This window comes from Pseudorasbora parva, chromosome 14 (assembly GCF_024679245.1).
Source record: "Pseudorasbora parva isolate DD20220531a chromosome 14, ASM2467924v1, whole genome shotgun sequence".
Taxonomy (NCBI): domain Eukaryota; kingdom Metazoa; phylum Chordata; class Actinopteri; order Cypriniformes; family Gobionidae; genus Pseudorasbora; species Pseudorasbora parva.
The window spans coordinates 10,840,101-10,866,209 of NC_090185.1; the positions used below are offsets into that span (position 1 = coordinate 10,840,101).

At 40.1% G+C, this 26,109-nt stretch overlaps 2 protein-coding genes across 2 annotated transcripts; one reads left to right on the forward strand and one right to left on the reverse strand.

Moving 5' to 3' along the window:
- Positions 1 to 9,651: 9,651 nt before the first annotated feature.
- Positions 9,652 to 17,420, reverse strand: LOC137040726 (pregnancy-specific glycoprotein 22-like). Its single transcript, XM_067416499.1, has 3 exons — positions 17,280 to 17,420; positions 12,133 to 12,468; positions 9,652 to 10,019 (listed from the first exon to the last, which is right to left on the reverse strand). Exons 1-3 carry the CDS (start codon positions 17,317 to 17,319, stop codon positions 9,652 to 9,654), a joined length of 744 nt encoding a protein of 247 aa, XP_067272600.1. The 5' UTR covers positions 17,320 to 17,420.
- A 4,773-nt stretch (positions 17,421 to 22,193) lies between these two features.
- On the forward strand, positions 22,194 to 25,409 carry LOC137040727 (SLAM family member 5-like). The gene is made up of 3 exons (XM_067416500.1): positions 22,194 to 22,889; positions 23,116 to 23,442; positions 25,087 to 25,409. Exons 1-3 carry the CDS (start codon positions 22,877 to 22,879, stop codon positions 25,407 to 25,409), a joined length of 663 nt encoding a protein of 220 aa, XP_067272601.1. The 5' UTR covers positions 22,194 to 22,876.
- Positions 25,410 to 26,109: the final 700 nt, after the last annotated feature.

A 26,109-nucleotide genomic window follows, 5' to 3' on the forward strand; every position in this document is an offset into this window, starting at 1 on the left:
AAACACGATTCGGTGTGTGAGTGGATCATTATTACTGGCGACGTAAGCCTTCTCTGCGGTCGGCACTCTCACAAACAGAATAACATGTCTTAGAAATAAATGGCTTACCATGGAACAAAACACACAGTGTGAGAATAATGCTGAGCATTATTTCCCCACTTCTGAGGAAGTCCAGATTCTGTTGAATGTTTATATCGATGCCATATAAAACTGAAAGCTAAAGTGTTAGCCTATCCTATAGCCCGCACGTGTCATGATGATGGTCGACGCTTCGAAACGTGAAGAACAGCTTGCGTTATTTTTGCTTAAAGAATTGAAATAAATAATTTATTATTTAATTATTTACTCTTGTCTTTACGGATGCGTGCCATTTGCAAGCGAGGTGAGCTGAGAAGAATGACTCTGGTCTACTAAACGTAGAAGTGACGTAATACCCCCTTTGACCGCGGGAAGTGACGCATTCGCCTTGCACTAAAAAATAAATATATTAATAAAATTAGAGTTTTTTTAATGTTTTTAAAAAAGTCTCTTCTGCTCACAAAGGCTGCGTTTATGTTATTAGAAATACAAAAAAGCTGTAATATTGTGAAATATTATTAAAATAAAATAATTATTTTCTATTTGAATATATTTTAAAACGTAATTTATTCCTGTGATGCAAAGCTGAATTTTGAGCATCATTACTCAAGTCTTCAGTGTCACATGATCATTCAGAAATAATTATAATATGATGATTTACTGCTCAAGAAATATTTATGATTATTATCAATGTTGAAACAGTTGATATATTTTTTTTTAGGATTCTTTGATGAATAGAAAGTTCAAAAGAATAGCATTTATCTTAAATATAAAGCTTTTGTAACATTATAAATCTATACTGTTTCAACATTGATAATAATAATAAATGTTCCTTGAGCAGTAAATCATGAGAATGATTTCTGAAGTATCATGTGACACTGAAGACTGGAGTAATGATGCTCAAAATTCATTTTTGCATCACAGGAATAAATTACATTTTAAAATATATTTAAATAGAAAACAGTTATTTTATATTTTAATAATATTACACAATATTAGGCCTACTGCTTTTTTGGATTTCCAATAACATAAATGCAGCCTTGGTGAGCAGGAGAGACTTCTTTAAAAACATTTTAAAAATCCCGTGGCTTCTTACTAACTTCTTGTTTTCTTCTTCTTGTTGTTTAACAGTGGTTGGTAAAGTGTATTCTTCTTCTTTCTTTTACTGGCAACCGCACTAAATAGTACATTACTGACATCATCTGGTAGCTTGGATAAAAAACGTTTTTTTCTTTTTACAGTTTTATAGAAACTGTAGAGTCCTTAAAAACAGATTTAAGAAACTCCCCTAAAACACACACACACACACACACACACACACACACACACACACACACACACACACACACACACACACACACACACACACACACACACACACACACACACACACACACACACACACACACACACACACACACACACACACACACACACACACACACACACACACAGGCTCAGCTCCTCCAGTTTCCACCTCAATTCCCCTTACCTCCCAACAACTCACTATGTTCTTATTTAACCTTCCTTCTGATACCTTAACCTTTACCTTTACTTAACCTTTACGTAACCTTTCATCCACACTATATCAGCATCCACCACCCATACCTCATACTTGTATTATCTTTATGAAATCCTGTGTTATTTCAATATTCGGACACTGAAACAACACTTTTATCGTATATCTCTTATATCTGAGCCTTAAATATTTTTTAATGTTAACTCTTTTCCTTCATCATATTCCTTACAGTTAATAATCACGTTCTACAGTTTCAGTCCGTCCACATTTCTCACACAATCCCATGAGATGTTTAGATATTAAATAATGTTTTTTTCAAATGTGTACGTCCCATTTCTTATCCATCCCGTGTATTGGTTTATTATCGCCTCGGTCTGCTCCGGAGTGTGATCAGATAATTACAATCCATTTCCCATTTTTCTTTTTCCCTCTCTTCCCCATGTACACATATTCTCAACATATTAATATTCCCATATTCTCTCTCTCTCTCTCTCTCTCTCTCTCTCTCTCTCTCTCTCTCTCTCTCTCTCAAAAAAAAAAAAAAAAGCTCAGAAGAAAACGAGGTTCCTGAACAGAACAGAGTCTTTTTCCCCGAGTGGAAGTTTCAGCAGCGGTGGATGGAGAGCCGGAGTAAGGTTCTCTTCTACACCTCATGACTCCTGTACTGGAAGGTTTTGAGACTGTTTCAAAAAAGGCCCTGTATAATATTTGCGTGAAGGTGTCCCATTATAACGTGCTCAAAGACTGCAAAGAGACCTAGTGGTCAGATGTGTTTGGGCCAGACTCGTCCCCTAGAGGATGCTGGAGGTCCCTGTACAAACCTCCTATAGAGAAACGCACTGCGGATCTCCAATGGAGGGTTGTACACTGGACGGTAGCTACCGACCCGTGGCACACATTGACCCCACTCTAGGGAAATAATTTTTTGTGGCAATGAAGAATCGGTAGATCATTTGTTTTTACATTGTTTAAGGTTAAGTGAATTGATTCAGGTCTTAGATAGGTGGTTTAGAGATTGGGATGTAGGTTTTAATAATTAACTTTTTATTTTTGGACCAAAATATGTTTCATCAGATAGAAAAAAGATCTCGTTAATTAATTTTGTGATTGGAGGAGCAAAGATGGCAATCTGGTTAACACGGAAAAGAAAAATGAAAGGAGAGGGGGAGATAGGTCCTGAGGTGGTCTTAAAGGCTCTTATAGCAACCAGAATCAGGGCAGAGTTTGCATATTTTAAACTAATGAATATTGTGGACAGATTTATTGAAATTTGGGCTTTGAATGATGTTTTGTGCTCAGTGGATTATGAAAATGAGCTGGTATTAAATCTATGAGGTTACTTTCCTGTAGCTCAACCAGTAGAGTGTGGCGCTAGCAACGCCAAGGTCATGGGTTCGATTCCCAGGGAAAGCAAGAACTGACAAAAATGTAAAATGTGTACCTTGAATGCAATGTAAGTCGCTTTGGATAAAAGCATCTGCCAAATGCATAAATGTAAATGTACTTTTGTGACTTTGTATAAAAAATAAAATAAAAATAAAAATGTTTTAAATAAGAATTTATAACTTCTACTTTTGACTATGTGATTGTATGGTTTTTCAGAATGGATATATGTGTGTATTTACCAATGGACCTAATGACAAAAGAGATATTTATGAGGAATGTCTTATAGTGTAAATATAAATAAAGGTGTGTTTAAAAGTCTCTATCTCTCTCTCTCTCTCTCTCTCTCTCTCTCTCTCACACACGCACACACACACATCCACACACACACACACACACACACACACACACACACACACACACACACACACACACACACACACACACACACACACACACACACACACCAAAAAAAAGTCACTTCAGTTGGCTTGCTTTATCACAAAGGAAGTGGATTCAGTGTGATATTTGTCAAATAAATATGCACTTTTCAATTAATAGTGTGATATATGTAGAAAAAAGAACGCTCATGATGTCTATTAAAATGAGAGAAACATTTTACTGCTATAAAAACACATTGTGAGCATTAGCATTAGTAAAGGCCGCCTATATTATTATTATTATTATATTATTAAAGGTGTGGTTACATGCGATTTCACTTTTTTAACTTTAGTTAGTGTGTAATGTTGCTGCTTGAGCATGAACAGTATCTGCAAAGTTACAGCGTTGAAAGTTCAGTGCAAATGGAGATATTGTCTTTTAAAATTATGGCAGTTTATTGCCTACAAAAGCGGCCAGTTTGGACTACACCGAGCTTCTTCCTGGGTTGGTGACAAAGACCATTGCATTGATAAGACCATTGCATTTTTCGGAGGGATGGGCTTCATAGAAGCAGGAAGCAGACGAGTCGTTCAAAGAGGAGTGGAGACAGTGGAGACAGTGGTGTGGAATAAAGGGAGAATACAAGAAAAATACGGCGTTTAAAAAAAGAAGAAGTATAAACATGTTATAAAAGGGGTTTTCAAACTTTATGATGCCAAGGACCCCTGGGGGTCTCCGGACCCCAGTTTGAAAACCCCTGTGTTATACTGCGCCCCATAAACACAACCAAGCCTAGAAAAAAAAACACGGAACTTTTAAGCAACATGAAATATACTTTCATAAAAATAAAGTAGCACATATGCCATTATGCATGCAACAGTTGTACAGTACAAATATAATACAACTTTTCTACACAGGACTTTCTTGTCAACTATGGCTGTAATGAACGTGCACAACGAAAGAGATAGAGAACAAAAACAGTCTTTATTAAATCTACACAGAACACTCAAAAGATTGCTGGAGAAAACATTAACATAAACAACCACATTCAACTTAGACAATACTGGATATATATAGATATAATAGAGAAACATCAAATTCTCCAAAACTGTTCAATTCAATTAAATTTCATTTTTGAAATCACCAATTAAATCTGACAATGGCTGTCTCATAAATTTGGTTTCTAAATGCTTGAATCATGACAAAACAACTGCATTTTTCAGCCTGGACAAAGCTAATGTACATGAGCAATCCTAAAGAGTCCCAGAAATCTGCCTGTTTCTACAGCAACCGGAGCTTCCAGCTGCAGATGACTTTACTGATCAACAATTGGCTATTTCATTTAGAAGGCGGGGCTTATTCATCATATTGGGTGTTGCACTTTGTCCCATTCATAAGTAATCAGAGTAGACCGTTTTCCGTAAATAAAGTCTTTGATATATTTCCCTTTTGAGCAAATGTACTTCAACTATATGCTATTTGCATTCTCTTTACAATAATTCAACATGCTATTTGTATTCTCTGTTCACTAATACATGCCATTTACATTCCATACACTAATAATTTGCACGAGTGTATTACATTTTAAAACTATATATTAAAACATTCTAAAACTCTTTAATCAATTTTCCCTTTCACACACAGTTTACACAGTCTTGGCTGGTTTCCGAAACATACGATCACACCGGTGTGATGAGAATGTTCAGTGCATCACATGATCAACTGCTAAATTCAAATGTGCTTTCACGCCTTGGATGTCACTGACCCAGAGACTGACGCACTCAGTGCTTGTCATACACAACAATTATTCAATGACATAATATTTCAGACATTTAAATACACATAAGTACTAACAAAACATATACATTTAGAGTTTGTAAAATACACACACTGATGTCTGTGAATGCAGCAATAATAATCATTTCCATTATAAATAGACAAGTTTTATTCATATTAGATACACATTGTGTCAGTAAATTAAAAGTTTATTCTATTCTTCTCCTAGTTCAACGGCCACTTGCTTTCATGTATTTTGTGAGAAGTGGATGAATTCACATTTTATAAATCCAATAGATCGGATCTGAAATGTGGCACAAACTAAAATGGCGGTGCCCATCACGCATATCTCAACTAACGTGATCGTTATAACGCTTTTTAAACAACAAAACACACCCACTCACCCATATTTGACAATCGGAATATGAGTTATTTCATGCTATAAAAAACGTGTGAATATTTTAATAAAAAATTTAATAAAAGCAGATCATCAGTCATACAGTACTATTTGTGACAAGCAATGGCTCTTCACCATGGAAACAATAAAGTTATAAGTTCTAAATGACGGGAGCACTGAAGAACTCACGCTGGGGCGTCAGACAGAATATTTTAAACTTACTTGTGAAATGGTTAATAATTTCTTGCACACACCTGCAAGTAATATAGGTGTGAAGGAGAAAGGACCAACCAAAAAGTACAAAATAAAGGATACATGGTTAATCAAAATTGATTCTATATATTTGTGCCGACTATCTTTCAACCAAGATTCTTCGGTTTAAAGAAATGTGTTGCAGTTAAAACTTCTGGCCACTGGGTGGAAGCAGTGAAGCAGAAGTGTCCCACATGCAGTTACACAACTGAACCCATTTAAAATAAAATGACATTGGATAGCTGTGTAGCAGTGTTAGAATAACTCCCAGGGTTAGATACACAATTTAGAGGATCCAAAATAGCCAGGATCCATCTATGATGCATAAATATATTGCAAGTCATCATCTGGATCACTGTTGAATGCAATGCTTACGTCACTGCACACATGATGTTTAACTAAACAGTCGTGACAGAATTACAGATAACATGAAAGCTCTTCTTCTGTCAACAATCCAAGATGCTCTGTTTTTTAGGCAGGTTTTCTACACCGTTTAACTATAAGATGAAAACAGATTCACAGATGGTAAAGGAAATTAACAGGATCACACACACACACACACACACACACACACACACACACACACACACACACACACACACACACACACACACACACACGTTTAGCAATGCAACACGTTTGAATGCTTTGGGATTAAAATATCCACAAACTATTCAATAAGGATATGTTTCTATAAAATGGAATGCATCATGTGACTTTTTTGCATGTGATTTGAAACACGAAATGTGTTGCAGTTAAAAATCCGCTCATCTTTCCCAAACAACTTCACATCTAAAAAAACATCACTATCTTGAATTGTCATTATACTGGTGTTTGTGTAATGATGACTGAATGAAACCACACACACACAAAGACACACAACAAGTTCTCACCTACAACTGCAACCACCAGCAGCAACCAGACAGCTAGTAGATACACACACCAATCTATAATGAAAAAAAGTCATTATTACTACAGATTGACAACAGTTTATTTATTTGTTATTTTTTTATTTTTTGGGGGGGTTTTGTTTCTTGTTTTGAATGTTTGAATGTATTTGTGTTAAGTGTTACATGTAAAGCACCACTGCCCCAAGGGGATAAAATAAGTTCTAAACTAAGATAGTATTGAGGCTGAAAGCTCTCAGCTTTGATCACAGGAATAAATAACATTCAACAATATTTTACAATAGAAAACTGTTAGCCTGACAAGCCAGACCCACATCAAGATGTTTGGTCTGGAAACTCACCATTGACAGCTCAATCCGAGGGGCGGGATAAACGGTTGTCTTTCAAACTCCCTCTGCACGCGATAGGATAGCGCTACACCAACCAGAGCAACGAAGGTGAAACAGAGCTTGTTGATAGATTAAACATTCGCCGTATCCGGTAAACAAAACTCCGAACACATCTTCCCTTTTTAAGAATGACTTCAGTGCCGTTCTTTGTTCTTTTCTCAGAGAAAAGCTTAACTCCAAGTCTTCCAGAGTCGCGGTCAAAGCTGATTCGAAAGACCACCGTTCGCCAGTTTCTGTGTTTACTAGAAGAACGCAAACGCAACTCGGTCGTCGTCATTATGGCCCCGCCCACCGACTCTATACACGATGTGATTTGCCCGGCAAAAGTTTGGCGAATACAGCTCAGAAGGGTATTGAGAGTTGCTAGACGATACTCGTGGGCAGATTAGATTTCTAGGCCAGGAAACTGTGCTTTTAATATGAAATATTTGGCAGTTCGTCCACACGCAAACGTTGTATCCGGTTACTAAAACCGGACTTTTTTGAAAACTCCGACCAGGGTGATGATTTTTAGAAACTCCGGTTACAGCGTTGTCGTGTAGATGGTGGAACCGGAGCTTTCGGCTTTTTAAATCGGAGTGCGTGCCGTTCTCTCCTTTGTTTGACGTCAGATTTTCCACGTTATCTCCTTTTGATTTACGTGAGTCGATTCTATGCGGTGGACTCCACTAACAGTGCTTATCACATGTATAGCCTAAAGATACATGTTCAGTTATTTCATTGTATTGCAGAACAAAGGTGCCAGAATGCAATAATACAAAATAGTAAAGCAAGCGTGTGAAGCTATTACAAGGTGTTTCTCAATGTCAAGGATGCTTCCTTGGAAGGACTGATCCTTCCAAGTCACTTCCTTCAGAGGCTAGGCGAGGCTCCTCATTAGGATTCGAAGAACTCGCAAATGGAACAGGCTAGCAAGTGCACGTCATTGCGTCATTACGTCAGTGAAAAGGTCCGTTGGCCATCAATAACATTATGTGTAACGTTATTTGTATATATTTTTATATCAATACAGTAGTAATTTGTACTGGCATTTAAACGTTAAACTTTACGCATATTTACTACGGTTATAACAAATGTTTGGTAACGTAAATAAAAGCATTGTGGCAATCAGCGAGGTGAGGGACCGTGAGAGCGGGCCGGTGGAGTGATAATGAGCGGCAGCTGATCGCAGCCACACCGGTCTCGGCTCACGGCAAAGTGATTGGAGTATAAATGGTGGAGCGTGGAAGACGAGAGAGGACTAGGCCTGGAGTTTATGTTATGGTTTGTTTATGTTTTATTATGTGTGTGCGGGCAGTCGCCCGTGAGGGTTTTCCCCGTGTTACTTTCGTTTTGTTTATTATTTATAATAAAGTTGTTGAACGTTCGCCGGTTCCCGCCTCCTTCCTTCCCATCTACAAACTCCGATACAAGCATATTTGCCCCGTTCACGCTCCGACTCTGGGAACGTCAGAAGATAGTGAAGCTGCGCGCATAGGATTGTGGGTGATTTGAGAACGCGAAGTGCGCGAAGGCTACTCATATGCATCCTTTTCTGTATATGACATATTTTTCGAACGAAGGACTCAGTCCTTGGTTGAAATTCGAGGATCCTCGACATTGGAACAGTCCTTCGTCGGATGTCGATGACGTGGCATCCTTAGAATTCTGGCTTCCGAGGATCCTTCCTTGACATTGAGAAACGCCTACAGTCCACTTCGGCCCTGCAGCTGTGTATACAGTTACCTGTCACTGAGTCCAAAGTAAAGGAACTTGTAGAAGGGTTTCACTTGAGCCCACGGCATCCCTCAGTCAGTGCAATGTGCATCGGTGCCGTGGATGGGACCCATGTGCTTGTTTGTATCTGCATTCACCTTCACAATTTCTCTCAGAAAAGATGATCATGATGGGTAAGTACTCTGTGTATCATTATATTATTTAATATTTTTACAACACCGGCAAAGATCGGTTATTCCAGCACACATGCAGACAGGGTTGCCAAGTATTACAACAAAATCCGCCAACTACTAGCCCTAAACAATAATTCTCGGGGGGTTCTCCGGGGGAAAAATGCCGTTTGGGGGGTAAAATGTGTGTTATTTTGGCAAGATTGCCTGCTAAAATTCGCACTCATGGGTCTATATATCACATAATAGTCGCTTCAACCCGCGGACATAGAAAACAACCGTGTAAAAAAACGCAGACCTGGCAACACAGTGGAGTTGAACTCTGTTGACATTTGACGATGACTTTGTTGCTCTGATTGGTTGTAGGTCTATCCAATTGATGTCTTTCCTGGTTCGGTTGAAACACGCCCCATAATCACAGCCCAATGGAGCAGTTTCAGACTCATATTCTGACTAGAATTGAGTATGACCACGTCAGGCTACACATAACGGACATTAGCCGAGAACTAATATATGCTGCTTTTGCTTGACTATGCTCATGTGTCATGTTAGCTTGTTTGTTTGCGATCGCATTGTTGCTCATTTCAGCGATGATAAAGACCCGTTCATTTCCACACCGTATGCCCACAATAAAACAAATTATACTGTAGACCTGAGGGAAAATGAACTGAATGACTGAAATCTACTCACTAGTGTCAGTCCCACTAAGGCTCTTTTCACTGATGATGCTGATGACGAACTGACGGTGGATGCTGCTGCTGTTGGTGATGATCTTCAGTTCATAAACTCCAGAGTCTTCAGTTGTGGTGTGTGTGATGGTCAGAGATCCAGTCTGATGATCCAGCTTCAGTCTGTCTCTGAATCTCTCTTTACATTGATCATTTCCACAGATCTGACTCTGATCTCCAGTGATTTCAGCAAGTCGACTGCCATTGAAGTACCAGATCAACAAATCTTTGGGGTTTTTCAATCCGCCGGGATCTAAAGTGACAGATTCTCCCTCTTTCACTGACTCTGTCTTAGTTGTATTCCTCTCTGCACCAGTAACATCTGAAACACAAATAAATGCTATAAACAAAAATGGTGCTAAATAACAGTAAGCTCATGTGCTTGTAATCATAGGGGAACCACTTTAAAGGGGGGGTGAAACACTCAGTTTCAGTCAATCTCATGTCAATCTTGAGTACCTATAGAGTAGTATTGCATCCTTCATATCTCCGAAAAGTCTTTAGTTTTGTTATATTTATAAAAGAAATATAGGCTGTACCAAGTCTTTCCGAAAAAAACCGAGCACCTGGAGGCGTATCAAGTGGGCGGAGCTAAAGAATGACGAGCGCGCAGCTACAACACGAGAGCTTCTGAAAGCTGACATCCTCAAGTGTGGAAAAGAAAACGTTACCCTTAATAAACCATAGCTATCAATCAGATTAAACTAATACAGATAATGATGCAGAATCAGATCCGGAGGCTGAAATAAATTGAACAGGAGAAATAGCAACAGCAGGACGTCCGTCTCTGTGGTATGTACTGTATTTAGTGTCCTGTCAACATTTGTGTGTGTTTACTCGCAGTTTATGAGGACATGATTCGGTTTATGGACTATTGTATGCGACTAAACCTTAGCAGTAGCAAGCAAAACGGTTTTGCACGTCAGACTAGTGTAACGTTATACATAGAACAACAATGGAGTAACCGTTAGCGCATTTGAATGACGAAGCACGCTTTGTGAGAATGCTAGGTTTATGTTTGGGTGGTTTTACAATAAACAAACTGACACCTATAGTGGTCAGCTAAACAAATGGATTTAAACACACACCATAGATCGCATGCTCCATTGATACACGATCGTGTCGTTTACTGATGTTTACTCACGCGACGATAGCCAACAGCACAGACATTTGAAGCAGTTTTACTCACCGGCTGCTTCCAAAGCAGGACCGAACCTTTATCGCTGGGACCGCTCCGTCAAAAACACACTTCTTTGGTATGATTTGGTGAAGTCCTGACAGCAGTGAACGGTGGAGATCCACTTTGCGACGCGACTGAGGCCCTGTCCACACGAAGCCAGCGCTTTCCCAATCCGATCTTTTTTCCCCCTCGTTTCAAGAAATATCTGCGTCCACACAAGATTACAAAAACGGACTAAAAACGATGTAGTTTGCATGCCAGGCCAGTGTGTGGCGCTGTAGTTCTGCCACAGAAATACACTAAAAACGGAGAAGAAGAGTTGTGGCTAGAAGGGGTAAAGCAGTGGTCGGAGGTGAGGCAAAATCTCACGATAAAATAACAATAAATACATTTGCTACTTAACAGATGTGTTTTATTAATGCCTACACCTACCCCAACCCAAAACATACCCTTACAATAATGCAGATACAGTAATTAAATGACGCGGTATTGATGTGCGCATACCCAGTGCCCGTAGTTGTATCCCTTAACTCTTCACCGTGCTGGACGTAGTGTGATCACATCGGATGCATGCTTCTTAAACGCCGGATCCGTGTGGACTAAACACTGATACGGTACAAAATTTATACGTATACAGCTAAACGCGTCACCGTGTGGACGGGGCCTAAAGCGATGTTGTGAAGCTTCCTGTTATTTCTGCGTTCAAATCGGTTCAAATGCAGCGCTGCCTTCCCGGAATGCTGTGCTGAAGCGTTGAAGTCGCTCGACGTCACCCACAGGAATAAAGTGGAGCGCGGCGCGACAGAAGTGTTCACGGACGGGTGGATCTGCACCTGAGAGCAGTGTTTATGGGCGTGCATTTCCTCTCTCTCCCTCTAGTCACGCGTGCACCCTTCCGGGAGAAGAGCCCGTACGGCCCAGACAAGGACCTTCCGCTCTGTTCACGTCAAGCCGACCCATACTCGAAAAAAACTCTCCGAAACTTGTGAGAAACCGGAAGGAGTATTTTTGACACAGAAATACTCCATCAAACGTCCAACATTAGTTTTTGAAACTTTGTCTATGTTTAGGATGGGAATCCAAGTCTTTAACAGTGTAAAAAGCTCAGTATGCATGAAACAGCATTTCACGCCCCCCCCCCCCCCCCCCCTTAATTACTAAATAGTACCAATCTTTAAAGGCACACTATTTTTGTCAAATAGTGTAGAACACATTACCATTAAAAATATCTTTAAACATTCATTAAATGACTCACCATGGACAGAAATACGAAATATTTTTTCACTGACGCTCTTGCTCCTGAAGATCTGTAGTTTATAGAGACCAGAGTCTTCAGTTGTGGTGTTTGTGATGGTCAGAGATCCAGTCTGATGATCCAGCTTCAGTCTGTCTCTGAATCTCTCAGTACCTTCATTACACTGAACATCTGTACAGGTCTTACTGATATAGTCGCTGATTTGAGCGACGCGGAGGTTATTATAAAACCACTTAATTTTCTCTTGTTGGTTTGTTTGAACATCAGTGTGTAGAGTGACTGAATCTCCCTCCATCACTGACACTGTTACTCTGTCTGTATAAACACCAGACACACCTGAAGAAGAAAACATAACTCAAGTAAAAGGACACATGTACAACAATTCATAAATGCCACCACATCACTACCAAATAGAATGCCGCCATATTTACGACCGGTCTCGTCCGGTGGCCGCCCAAACTGCCCATTTGAATGAGAGAAAGAGACAGAGATACCTGGAGAAAATGTCTATTTCAGGCTCCGATCCTTATTTGTTACCCAGTTTTCTTTGGTCCATTATATAATATATCTTGTACATATCCCCTCCCCATACAGTGGGGATCGCTTAAAGACTTTCAAGAGTAGCCTACCGCAGCAAATCAATATGCTGAGACTTGCAACATGTCAGCGGGAAATTTTTGGCTCATGCTCTTCTACTTCTGCTGCATAAGAAGAGAACACATTTGTATAATTTTCTGGGTCTTAAAAGAGTCTGTGTTTGTGATAGACTATTTGTCCTTATTTAATGCAAAACACTCAATGTATGTATTTAAATCTGCTCTAAGTTTGCGTTTTTGTCACCTATCACACATGCGCATTTCAATAAGCCGACAGAAAGCAAGTTATGCCGTCTTCACGTGCTATCGGAAGTTTGATAATTGCACCTTCTGAAGTCGTGATTACGAGCTCATCCTATTGAAATTTTGAAATGGGAGGGTGTTCATGTGCAATTTTTACCTAGGAAACTCGTATTTACGATAATTCCAAGAGCACGTGAATGCTAGCCTGACAAGCCAGACCCACATCAAGATGTTTGGTCTGGAAACTCACCATTGACAGCTCAATCCGAGGGGCGGGATAAACGGTTGTCTTTCAAACTCCCTCTGCACGCGATAGGATAGCGCTACAACCAACCAGAGCAACGAAGGTGAAACAGAGCTCGCTGACAGATTAAACATTCGCCGTATCCGGTCAGCAAAACTCCGAACACATCTTCCCTTTTTAAGAATGACTTCAGTGCCGTTCTTTGTTCTTTTCTCAGAGAAAAGCTTAACTCCAAGTCTTCCAGAGTCGCGGTCAAAGCTGATTCGAAAGCCCGCCGTTCGCCAGTTTCTGTGTTTACTAGAAGCACGCAAACGCAACTGGGCCGTCGTCATTATGGCCCCGCCCACCGACTCTATACACGATGTGATTGGCCCGTCCAGAGTTAGGCGAATACAGCTCAGAAGGGTATTGAGAGTTGCTAGACGACACTCGCGGGCAGATTAAATTTGCTGCCACTAGGGTGCGTCTAGATTTCTCGGCTACGTGAATGCAGCATTAATGCGTTTACATGCAGTGCAAAATCAGGGGTAAGAGGCAAAAAACTCTGTGTCACGGTTTATGCTTATGCCGTGTAACGGGGTTCGAAGCGGGATTGTAACATTCAAAGACTTTTAATCAAATAAAACTAAACAAAACGAAAGTAACACGGGCATCCCCTCACGGACGACTGCCCGCACACACACAACAAAACGCTAACAAAACATACCATAAATCTGGTCCTCTCTCGTCTTCCACGTTCTCTCCGCTGTGAGACCGGTGTGGCGATCAGCTAGCGCTCATTATCACTCGCCACTGGCCCGCTCTCACGGCCCATCGCGTCACTGCTTGCCACCCGTCGTTTATGACTTATTCTCCGACAAAAGAAAACAGGTTACAGCGTTTAACGTAACATGACCATGTTCATTGCCGGCTTATTAGGCATAATGGGAATGTGCAAACGTTATGTCAGTGTAGCTAAATTAGCGGGGTTTTAGCTATCTCTAGGCTACTCCCGAAACTAAATCAAAACCGAATCTCCCTGACCTATATTTTTGATTAATTGAAACATCAAAGATTAGATAATCTCAATCAAACACTTGAGCTCATAAACGCACGGCAGTATAAAGCCTCCAAAGAGAACATACCAAAAGTATGTCCCCCATTTATTCAAAAACATAAAACATCCCTTTATGAAAGTACAGGAAGTAGGCTATAAAATAATATTTATTATTTAACAATTTGTTCTTCATAAAATAATAAAATACCAATTCGGGGTTCCTCTTTCGGCTGATGTTGCAGCCAGCTGCACAACATATTGCAGGCGTTACTGAGACCGTCGGTCGTAAAGATGGCGGCGCAAAGCTACAGTGAGGTCATGTGACCCAAACGAATAAGCATAGCACTTTTGGTAAATAATCAGCTTGGTCAATTACATAATTTTTGTAATGTTTAGTCCACTGAAGGCGAGATTGGTGATGAACCTAAGTGAATTACATTTAACAAAGCAAACAAAGTAAACAGTAACTTGATCCTGACATGAACTAAACTAGCGCAGAAACAAACTCACCAACCAAAAGGTTACAACCTCAAGACCAAGACACATGGCAAATATGTATGGCAAGCCATTTTATCTTAAATTGTTCCCAGCGTTACTCGTCATAATTGCATTTTTACTAGTAAGAATTCAATTAGAGAGCTGTGTTTGTATATCAAACTAAAAAAATGCTTATTTTAAATTAATAAAAAATGCTGACATAAATACTTATGGACTCATGAATTTGACAAATGTGACAATACAGTTAGAATAGCCGCTGCACAATTAATAGTTGGCACAATTGGAAGCACTTTATCTCAGGGGTCTTTACTGTAGAATTTTGAAGTATAGTCAGACATGATTTTGAACACTTCATTAAGTGTTGTTTTGTAGAAAGTATTTCTTTAAAGTGAATTTCGTTTTGTATAAATTGTATTTTAAATTTGGTAAATGTTTCCTGTAGGCTATATTTAATAAATAAGAAGCAAACCAAGAACGTTGGGAATGGATTTACGTGCAAAACAACTGGCCTGTTTCCGCAGTCTTCAAGGCTGCAACTATGGCGTCTCTCTGTTTTTAATACATTTATTGAATATATGTCTTAATTACAGTATAGGCTTAAATGTTTGTGGCTGCACCGGAGTTCGTCATTACTGGCTACATCAATAAAATTACAACAATTTTATGCTATGGGCACTGCCATACGGGCAGTGGAAGAGCCTATCTAATCCTCAACTTCCTTCTGCTTTTCAAACATGGAAGTGTGACAAAGGCACATTGGTTATATAAATTGTCAAAAGGTATATTTTGTACACATCACAATGCAAATGTCATTATTACGACATAATTGAGAGAAAAAATAATAAAGGCTATGTGGCAACAATGCATCACTGTGGTATTGGAAACAAAAAAATTAAATAATAAATATAGTTTTGGGTCATTTTTGGATTCACATCGTGAATATGGAAATATTTGGATTTGTGACAAATAGGAGAGATGAGTGTTTCTGTCTCCGTTCAGCTTTAAACTAATTTGTTTTGGCTTGACTTGCATAGGCTAGCCTATAGCTCATTTTGTCATTCTTGTTCTGTTCTAAATACTATAAATTTTTAAAGGATTTGTCTAGAGTAAGGGTCAACTAAAATAGCCTATAGCATATTCAGCTTCTGAAATGGGGACGATTTCTCGTTTTGGAAACATTACTCAAAGCTTTTGTGCAGTTTACTAATGTGAAAAGTATAATAAGTTGAATACATGGGGTAGGTTGGATAATTTCTGAACATGAAATCTTAGCAATTACATTAAAGTATGATAAAACGGTGTGATCTTTAATCAATATGTTTAAAGATGAAAAGATCCAGAAAGTTATATGCTAAAAGATACAAAGCTATATACCCTATAAGCAGGCACTCCTTTGGCTAAAATGATCCGTGTTGAATTTGTCTGGTCTGCCTCAGTTCATCATTGGGTGAGAACAGTTCAAACTTACTGGCTGTGGAAATCAGTGGGTGTGGCTCATTATACTAAAAGCAAAACGCTGTAAATAATGTGCACTGTTTGCATCCAAAAAGGCTTTATAGCTGGCATGCTTTCAGACAAATTACATAAAATACGATGTCATTGATGTATTTTGCGCAATTTTTACAACCTTTTACTTTAATCACGATTAATCTACAGCGTAATTTTGAATTGGCTTGCCATATCAAACTCTCTCCATTGACTTTGCATTGCGTAAAGCGGGCTCCTTGTCATTTATGGCTTATAACAAAAAACAGAACAATGTCTGAAAGCTTATGTGACGATGTGTACAGCAAAGAAAGAGTGTGTACAGAACCAAACACCCAGATTTTTTTTTAAAGCTGTAGACCCAAAAAACAAGCGTTTAAGGACACAAAAGTGGATACAGGCAATTGAGACAGAGCGCGTAATCAGCGAAAGTAAATAAGCCAAATATAAAACTAAAATTTGTATATTTGACTAAATGTTTACTGAACACTTAGGCATAATGTGTCAGTATCCCAAAGTTGACCCATTCTTCCAGCTGAAGCTCCACATCGCCTGAATCCACTTTTCTCTCCTTAACGCTCGTTTTTTGGGTCGACAGCTTATAAAAACTTAGTTCTGTGTTTATTAGAAGCTTAAGCTGCTGGACTGTTTTCCCCCGGTGTGGGCGTGACCTACACGCGGTCTGTCTATGGGCACTGCAGCTGCTAGGTGTTCGACATATGCGGAGAGAGTCTTTGTGGAAGACCGTGTTAAAGATAAATGTATATAGCCTACTGATACAGCAAAGACAACGTCTGCATTATTTATGGAAAAATAGGATACAGAATATTCTGTGTATGAGAGGTGCAATATTTGAACTTAGGATATATTATTTTATTATTATATAATTTGCATGGACCCACTAAAGTAGCAATGGCCACTGGGTTACAGCCTATAGCCAAACGAGCAAAACACAAATATTTACAGAGTTAGAATAGGCTACCATGAACATCTATTACAATCCTCTTTCGTTTTATCTTTCACCAGAAAAAAAAGACATGCTTACCAAGTAAAAACCACATTGGGATGAAAATGAACAGAGCCATCACCTCTCTGAAAAAACATTCAGATCCTCGTGGAAACAAGTATTTCTGACGCTAAACTAAAGTGATATTAGACTTCATATCTTCACTCCCCAAGGATGCGATGCACGAATTGTAGCTATTTATTGTGCGATTTACACGTCAAAAAAAATCCTATTAATAACTAATGAGCTAATAACAACGGCTAAAACCTACTTTTCCTCTGCGGTGGACAAATATTGATCTGCAGGCGCGGTGGGATGAGAGACAAAAGGGACCGTCTTTAAAGTACAAAACCTGATAAGCGTTAATGTTAAACAGTAAATAACTGAAATATAGGATTTTTTCATGTTTTTTATTATTATTCAATAAATGTATATAATATAAATTATAAATATTCAATAACTTCAGGGTAACACACTATTACTGTCATCAAATTCAGTTGACACGTCCCTGCTCTCCTGCTGGTTAAAGCCTACTACAACACTAAGTTTGGGAAAATGTTTTTTTTTTTTTTTTTTTGTAGGCCTATAGTTTTTATGATTTTTTATTGTGAGAAATATCATGAAATATATAATGAGGTCTTGTGTTAGTTGCTGCTGTGTGTCCACTAGACCGCAGGATTTAGAAGGGTCTGCAGAGCTCTGCAGCAGACTTCTGCTGACTGCAGACTATATACGCTCAAGTGCTGCTCGCGCGCTGCTCACGCTTGCGGTGTGAAACCTCTAGTCCACCCTTTTTGTGATATATTTTGTGTGAAATCTCATTTATTTTGTCCTTTAAAAGTGTGCTTTCACTTTAATTGAGCGTCAGGAGCGTCAGCAGCGCAGCAAAAATAGGCTCGCAGCCGAAACCCCCGCTTCACTGCTGCTCACGCGACGCTCCTGCTTGACGCTCACGCACTGCTCCTGCTCCCGGTGTGAATGCACTCATTGATTGACATGGGCGCCGAAAAAAATACGCGCTGCTCACGCTTGCGGTGTGAAACAGGCGTTATGGTTCCATTTGGGACAGGGCAATAGTCGACTATTGCTTTGTAGGAGGCATAACTTGTATTTTGTAACTTCTTTGCAAAAATAAAATAGTCCCTTTAGGCCGTGTTTCCAGCAAAAGTGTAATGAGGTAGACGAATGAAATGTTTCTCCAAGCGTTATTTTTCATTAATATTGTAGAGGGATTGCATCTGATACAGACATAAATACTCTGAAAAAAGCAATAGCCTATTATCTTCTCCGTTGTTGTTCAGTCATACAAGTAAGATTTTACAGTTGGTGTTGTGGTATTTGTCCTGTCTCTTTCAGCAGGATAATGGTTCAGGAATGGTTTGAAGAGGACAACAGTGAGTTTGAGGTGTTGACTTGGCCTCTAAATTCCCCAGATCTTAATCCAATCGAGCGTCTGTGGGATTTGCTGAAACAATTCCGATCCATGGAGGCCTCACCTCGCAACTCACCTAAAGACCTAAAGGATCTGCTGCTAACGTCTTAGTGCCAGATACCACATCACACCTTCAAGGGTCTAGTGGAGTCCATGCCTTGATGGGTCAGGGCTGTTTTGGCAGCAAAAGGGGACTGACACAATATTAGGAAGGTGGTCATGATGTTATGCCCAAACAATGTATATGTAAATGGAACAAGAGGTTAGATGCCATTGAATTTTTTCCCCTACAAAGTGTTGCTATTGCATTTCTCTCTGTGTCAGACAGTTTCTCATCATGGTTTGTTTCCTTAGATTAGACTTTTACAAGGCCATTTATAGGAAGAAGTTCACCTGTGAACACACATATGCTCTAAATAGCCGTTCTCTCTCACAAACATGTTTGTCCACCGAACAGATCAAACCACATCTCTGAAGAACACCGACCGCAGCAGCTTTCACTTTCACTCAGAAGATGAGGTACAGAAAAACCAGTGCTGTGAGATCAGACACAGTTTTAACTTTGTACTTTTTCCATACATGAGCTGAATAAATATAGACAGCCATTTTAAAGTCTCTAGATTTAAGCTCAATGTTCCATGTTCATATATTTCCATCCAATATAAACACATTCTTTCACTTTTAAATATTTAACATAGTCAAACAACTGCATTTCAAAGACTATCAAAATTATTCAAGGGAATGTTTTTCACTTTAAAAAAAATGTTTTATTACATATAGTCTTAATGAAGACTTGTAGCATATGCTACAATGATGGTTGTGTGTGTGTGTGTGTGTGTGTGTGTGTGTGTGTGTGTGTGTGTGTGTGTGTGTGTGTGTTTTAAATATCTCAATTATAATTATTAAAAATTCAAAACATCCACAGCCATTTCTAAAAACAACTACAAATGAAATGGAAATGCTATAAAAATATATTGAACATATTGAAAAAGACCTTTATGTGAGACAGGAGAAAACAGATAAGGAGATTGACACTTGATGGATTTTTATCATTATAGGATGGTAGTGTACAGGCACTGCCAACACACATTTCCATCCAATCAGCTTGTAAAAGTGCATGTACCATTATATGACCCCTTTAAAGCAACATGAAATACACTTTCATAAAAATGCAAATAGCATTTATGCAATTATGCATACAAACAGTTTGTACAGTACAAATCATAGACTGTAAAAAAATATGGACGACGCGACATAATCCGTTTCCGCTTGCCAGATCTGAAGCTTTCAGGCGGCCTCCACGGCGCTGACATCTTGGGACCGAGTCTGTGCAGGAGAGATTTCAGGACCGGAGTTGCGCAGTAGAGAGCAGGAAGTAGAGCAGGAAGTACAGTCACGATATCAACAGCCCGCCCACACTCTCGCAGATGCAGAACAATTCATTATGTTGGTGTGAAATAAACCGTTATGGAAATGTAGAAATTAAAGCTAAAGCGGCAATCTGCTCCCAAAAATACCAAAAAAAAAGTCTGTTAGTGCCTCAGCGACAACTTCACTCAGAGAAGCCGTCAGTCTCAGCTGTGAATCATGACGTCACATCCCCCGTTTTTTTTGCATCAAAAAAATAACTAAAGCTAAACTTATTTCAAAAACGAACACTTGAAATGAAATCTTCGTGATGATATCTGCCTTCAATGACATAAACTAATTTTGGGGGAAAAATTGTAATTTTATTGTTCTCTTTCATAGGTTCACTCGACGCTGCGAAATGACGCATAAGGGGGGGGGGGGGGGTACGCCCATGGGTGTGCCGATTGTCTAAAGCCCTTATTGAATCACGCCAATTCATTGGCTGATGGCGCAGCGCCGCCCCTCTAGGTCATCACCTTTGAGCTATAATGGCACGGGCGCCATCTTCTCCCCAGATTTCTCTGCCTTCACAAAGCGGTAGCATTGCTCCCTTTGTGCGAATTATCTGACCCTTAAAAACCTTAAAAAGCTGCTCCACATGAGTCCCTTCCATTGGTTGATGAAACATGCGGGGATCCGAATTACAGGATCCCCCTACCGCCTTCTGAAGGTGTCGCAAGGTTCCGTTCAAGCCCTATCAGTGTGGCGTGACCCTCTTTTTTTTCTCTAAAGAGGTGTCGGCACGGGGGTCGCGAACCCTGGACAGGCATGCGCGCCGTCTCCTCCTGTGGGCCCAGGGCAAATTCCTGTCCCTCAGGGCAGTCCATATCCCCGGGGTTCTGAACCTCGCGACAGACTCCTTTTCGGGGCAGAAACTCAAGTCAGGGGAATGGAGGCTAAATCCTCTCACAGTAGCCCAGATCTGGGAGCGGTTCGGCAGAGTGGAGGTGGACCTCTTCACTATGAAAGAGTTGTCCCAATGCCCGCTATGGTTCTCTCTAAGTTGGGACTTATCTTTTGTCCTGGAGGGTTTTACGAGTGCTCCCTTTGAGCCATCGGAGTCAGCTCCGGAGCGGGTTCTGACTCTTTAAAGTTGCTCTTTTATTGGCTCTAACTTCTTTAAGTGAGTGGGGGATTTGCAAGCCCTCTCTGTTAGCTAGGCTTGCTTGGGTTTTGCCCAAGGTTTTGTCCACATCCTTCCGCTCGCAGGTCACCATCCTCCATTCTTTCCACCCTCCACCTTTTGCATCCTAGGAGGACAAGAGGTTACATTTGCTTTGCCCATTTAGGGCTTTGAAGCTGTATGTTGATCGTTCAGGTGGTTGGAAGAAGGCTAACCAGTTGCTAGTGTGTTTCGGAGCCGGCCGCCGTGGGCTTGCCGCATCAAAGCAGAGCATTTCACATTGGTGACGAAGGCTATCTCTCTAGCTTATGAGGTGCACAGAGTTCCTTCACCTCTGGGCATTATAGCACACTCTTCTAGAGGTGTGGCCTCTTCTTAGGCACTCTCCAAGGGGGCTCTCTTGGAGGACATTTGCATTGCGGCAGGATGGTCCTCACCATACACTTTTGTTAAATTTTATAGTTTAGATCTTGACATGGCTCCGGGTTCGCATGTTCTGTCAGCTTAATCCAGCCGTTCAGGTCTACCTGACATCCGTGTCAGATGCGGCAGAGCTTTGGCTTGGCGTGTGTGGTATACCGTTCCCCATATGAGTCATTTCGCAGCGTCGAGTGAACCTATGAAAGAGAACGTCTCAGGTTACTCACGTAACCTATGTTCTCTGAATAGAGAACGAGACGCTGCGCAAGCTGCCAAGCTCCCCGCACTGCCGACAAACTGTCTTGCTCGGCAGAGAAATCTAGGGGGAAGATGGTGCGCGCACCAGTATAACTCAAAGGTGATGAGCTAGAGGGGTGGCGCTGGGCCATCAGCCAATGAATTGCTGTGATTCTATAAGGGCTTCAGACAAATTTGCACACCCATGGGCGTACCCCCATCTGTGTCATTTTGCAGCGTCTCGTTCCCTATTGAGAGAACATAGGTTACGTGAGTAACCTGAGATGTTTGCCTCGCGTCCATTAGAAAACACAGAGGGGCGACTATACTGTGACCGGTCATCGGGGGGCGATCGAGGTGCGAAAGCTTCAGTATCTGAGAGGGGTACTGCAGGCTTGGTACAAATACAATACAAAAACAAGAAAAATAACTAAAAAAATGAAAAAATGTTTACGAGTAACAATTAACATTTACGGACCAATCAATAAATTAATTCAACCACGGACAACAAAACTGTTCCAAATCTTTGAAAGGTTGTTTCTCTCTATCCTTGTTGAAATGGTCCTTTAGCAGTTGTTTTGTTCAATTTACTTTATCAGTGAGTCATGATAGTGCACTCTGCTTGACCTGTGATTATGTGACAGGCTTTGATGGGATAATTTTACTTCAAGTTGTTCTGTGAGTGGATCTATGTGAGGTTCATTAAAGCATGCAGGAGAAGCTCTTCAAGCTTCAAACTATTGCACAAGATGTTTGTCCACCCCACAGATCACATGTATCTAAAACCAACCGCAGCAGGTTTCCGTTTGAGTCAGACATCGAGCTGTTAGTCCCTCACCTTGTAAGACCAGCATTGAGGGATGGCAGATGATGTTACCTGTTTTATTATTCGCTGCATCTAAAGGATTGTGGACCATTTTAAAGTCCATAAAAGAAAATGTATATGTAACTATATATAACATACAGAGTGCATGTGGGTTAAAATCCGTCGTGGGAGGACTCATACCAGCTTGAATGTTTCCATCAGGTAGTCTTATTAGATTAGACTCTGAAAACGTAAAGACAATGTTTAACGTGCTTGTTTTCTTTTGTTTGTCCTGGAGGCGTCTTGGTAAGTTATACAAATTTATTTATGGCTTAATTTCTTTCTGTTTCAGAACATTATCAGCTGCTACTGTTCAAAATAGGAAGTGCTCTGTTTTAATCTCCCACAAAATTATGAAATTATTAAAAATGTTTTTCATTATCTTCAGGTGTGTGTGAGATAAATGAGTCCGTGTCAGTGACTGAAGGAGATTCTGTCACTCTAAACTCTGATCTTACTGAAGTGCATGATGGTGATGACATACTATGGAAATATGCGGCTAAAAACGCTTTCATAGCTAAAATCGATAGAGAGGCTAACATTTCCTCCACATTTTATGATGTTCCTGATGGGAGATTCAGAGACAGACTGGAGGTGGACGCTCAAACTGGATCTCTGACCATCACAAACATCTCAAATGAACATGCTGGAGATTATCAACTAGAGATAAGTGGAGCAAAACTGACATCAAAAAGATTCAGAGTTTCTGTCTATGGTGAGTAGAGATCATTTGTCCAAAGGTTCACATATTCTTGTTTTCTCCAATATGTGTATTGTCCTTTTCTTGTTTTATAAGTAAGGGATAATGTATCCCTCCGCTTCGCGTCGGGGTCCTGATCACTCTGTCGGGGTTTATTCTGCGATAACAACCGGCTGGGTGTACATTATCCCGCTTATTACACGGCTACTAGTCTCAAATAAATAATTATTAGACACAAAATATTGTCTTGAGATTAAATATTTCATTAGCTCTTACGCAAAGCTTCCGCGAAGTAAAACATTTCCAACCTGCTTTAAGCCTTTATCTATCTGAAAATGAATGCTGAAAGGGTTAGTTCACCCAAAAATGAAACCAAGCCTATGATTTACTCACCCTCAAGTTATCATAGGTGTATATGACATTCTTCTTTCAGACAAATACAATCGGAGTTATATTTAAAAAGTCCAGGCTAACGTTAATCCAAGCAGTAGTTGTAACGTTAGCTCTTTTTGAAGTCCATAAAAAATGCAGCTGTCCATCAAATAACGTGCTCCACACGACTCCGATGGGTTAATAGAGCCTTCTGATTCGAATCGATGCGTTTGTGTAAGAAAAATATCTATATTAAAAACGTTATAAAGGAAACCTGCCTTGAAGTCTTCCATTGTAATCCACGGCTGTTTAAGCCACAAGATGGCGCCAGCGTTAAGCACAGAAGTAGTACCGGTCAAGATAACTCGCAGTACCCGTATGAGCTAGCCTGACAAGCCAGACCCACATCAAGATGTTTGGTCTGGAAACTCACCATTGACAGCTCAATCTGAGGGGCGGGATAAACGGTTGTCTTTCAAACTCCCTCTGCACGCGATAGGATAGAGCTACAACCAACCAGAGCAACGAAGGTGAAACAGAGCTCGTTGATAGATTAAACATTTACCGTATCCGGTCGGCTAAACTCTGAACACATCTTCCCTTTTTAAGAATGACTTCAGTGCCGTTCTTTGTTCTTTTCTCAGAGAAAAGCTTAACTCCAAGTCTTCCAGAGTCGCGGTCAAAGCTGATTCGAAAGACCGCCGTTCGCCAGTTTCTGTGTTTACTAGAAGCACGCAAACGCAACTCGGCCGTTGTCATTATGGCCCCGCCCACCGACTCTATACACGATGTGATTGGACCATCCAGATTCTGAGGAATACAGCTCAGAAGTGTATTGAGAGTTGCTAGACGACACTTGCGGGCAGATTAAATTTGCTGCCGCTAGGGTGCGTCTAGATTTCTAGGCCACATATGAGCTGTATTTATCTGGAAATAAAGTACCGCTGGAATGCGCGATTGACCAATCAGAATCAAGTATTTCACAGAGCTGTGTAATAACCGCAGAAAAAGTACACCCTTTCACATGCACATTCAAATAACTCTTCTTAAAATGAAGAGCATTAATGCATTACAAATAATAAAATAATAAATAAGTAAATAAAAATAAATACATCTGTTAGTGTTTACAATGTATTTTCCAGTAAGGTCTTAGTTTCCCCTTTGCATTATATTTAAATAGCATATTCTTGTTGTTACTAGCTACTTATATTATTAGTCTGTATAACAAACACTCACTAATTTTATTAGATTTATCCATATTCCTTGATATTCCCTCATGCTTTCCAGCTCGCCTGCCTATTCCTGTCATCAGCAGTAACTCTTCACAATGTTCTTCATCACCATCCTCATCCTCATGTTCACTGGTGTGTTCATCATCAGTGTTGAATGTGAGTCATGTGACTCTCTCCTGGTTCAAAGGAAACAGTTTATTGTCCAGCATCAGTGTGTCTGATCTCAGCATCAGTCTCTCTCTACCTCTGGAGGTGGAATATCAGGATAAAAACACCTACAGCTGTGTGCTGAACAATCCCATCAGCAACCAGACCAGACATCCCAACATCACTCAACTCTGCCACACATGTGCAGGTACGGCAGCACGGCTGATATAATGTGTGTTTATTCACTGACCTGATCTCTGTCTTCGTTCTTTATCATTACAGCACCGGACACACTGTCTCCCTCAGGTCCTTCTTCTCCAGTCTCTCTGATAGTGCTGATCTTTGCTGGATCTCTGATGACTGTTGCAGGATTTGGGATCTTTTGGCTCTACAGGAAACAAAGAAAAACTGATCAACGAGGCAAGTCTACTATTATACTGTACATTTATAATACTGCTTATAAGAAAGAATTAGACATACAGTGGGTACGGAAAGTATTCAGACCCCTCTTAAGTTTTTCACTCTTTGTTATGTTGCAGCCATTTGCTAAAATCATTTTTTTTCTTATTAATGTACACACAGCACTCCATATTGACAGAAAAATACAGAATTGTTGACATTTTTGCAGATTTATTAAAAAAGAAAACCTGAAGTATTCAGACCCCTTGCTCAGTACTGAAGCACCATTTTGATCTAATACAGCCATGAATCTTTTTGGGAAAGATGCAACACGTTTTTCACACCTGGATTTGGGGATCCTCTGCCATTCCTCCTTGCAGATCCTCTCGAATTCTGTCAGGTTGGATGTTAAACGCTGGTGGACCAAGAAACCCTCTTGTCTGAATGACTATCGTCCAGTTGCCCTCGCATCAATAGTCATGAAGGTCTTCAAGGGACTGATTAAAAAATGTCATCTCCTCCTCCATCCCGG

Coding starts and splice junctions, on each gene's coding strand:
- LOC137040726 (XM_067416499.1), bottom strand. CDS start 17,319: ATGGCTCTGTTCATTTTCATCCCAATGTGGTTTTTACTTG. Junction 12,469..17,279: donor CCCAATGTGGTTTTTACTTG/GTAAGCATGTCT, acceptor TTTCTTCTTCAG/GTGTGTCTGGTGTTTATACA. Junction 10,020..12,132: donor ATTTCGTATTTCTGTCCATG/GTGAGTCATTTA, acceptor TTTGTGTTTCAG/ATGTTACTGGTGCAGAGAGG.
- LOC137040727 (XM_067416500.1), top strand. Junction 23,443..25,086: donor ATTCAGAGTTTCTGTCTATG/GTGAGTAGAGAT, acceptor CATGCTTTCCAG/CTCGCCTGCCTATTCCTGTC.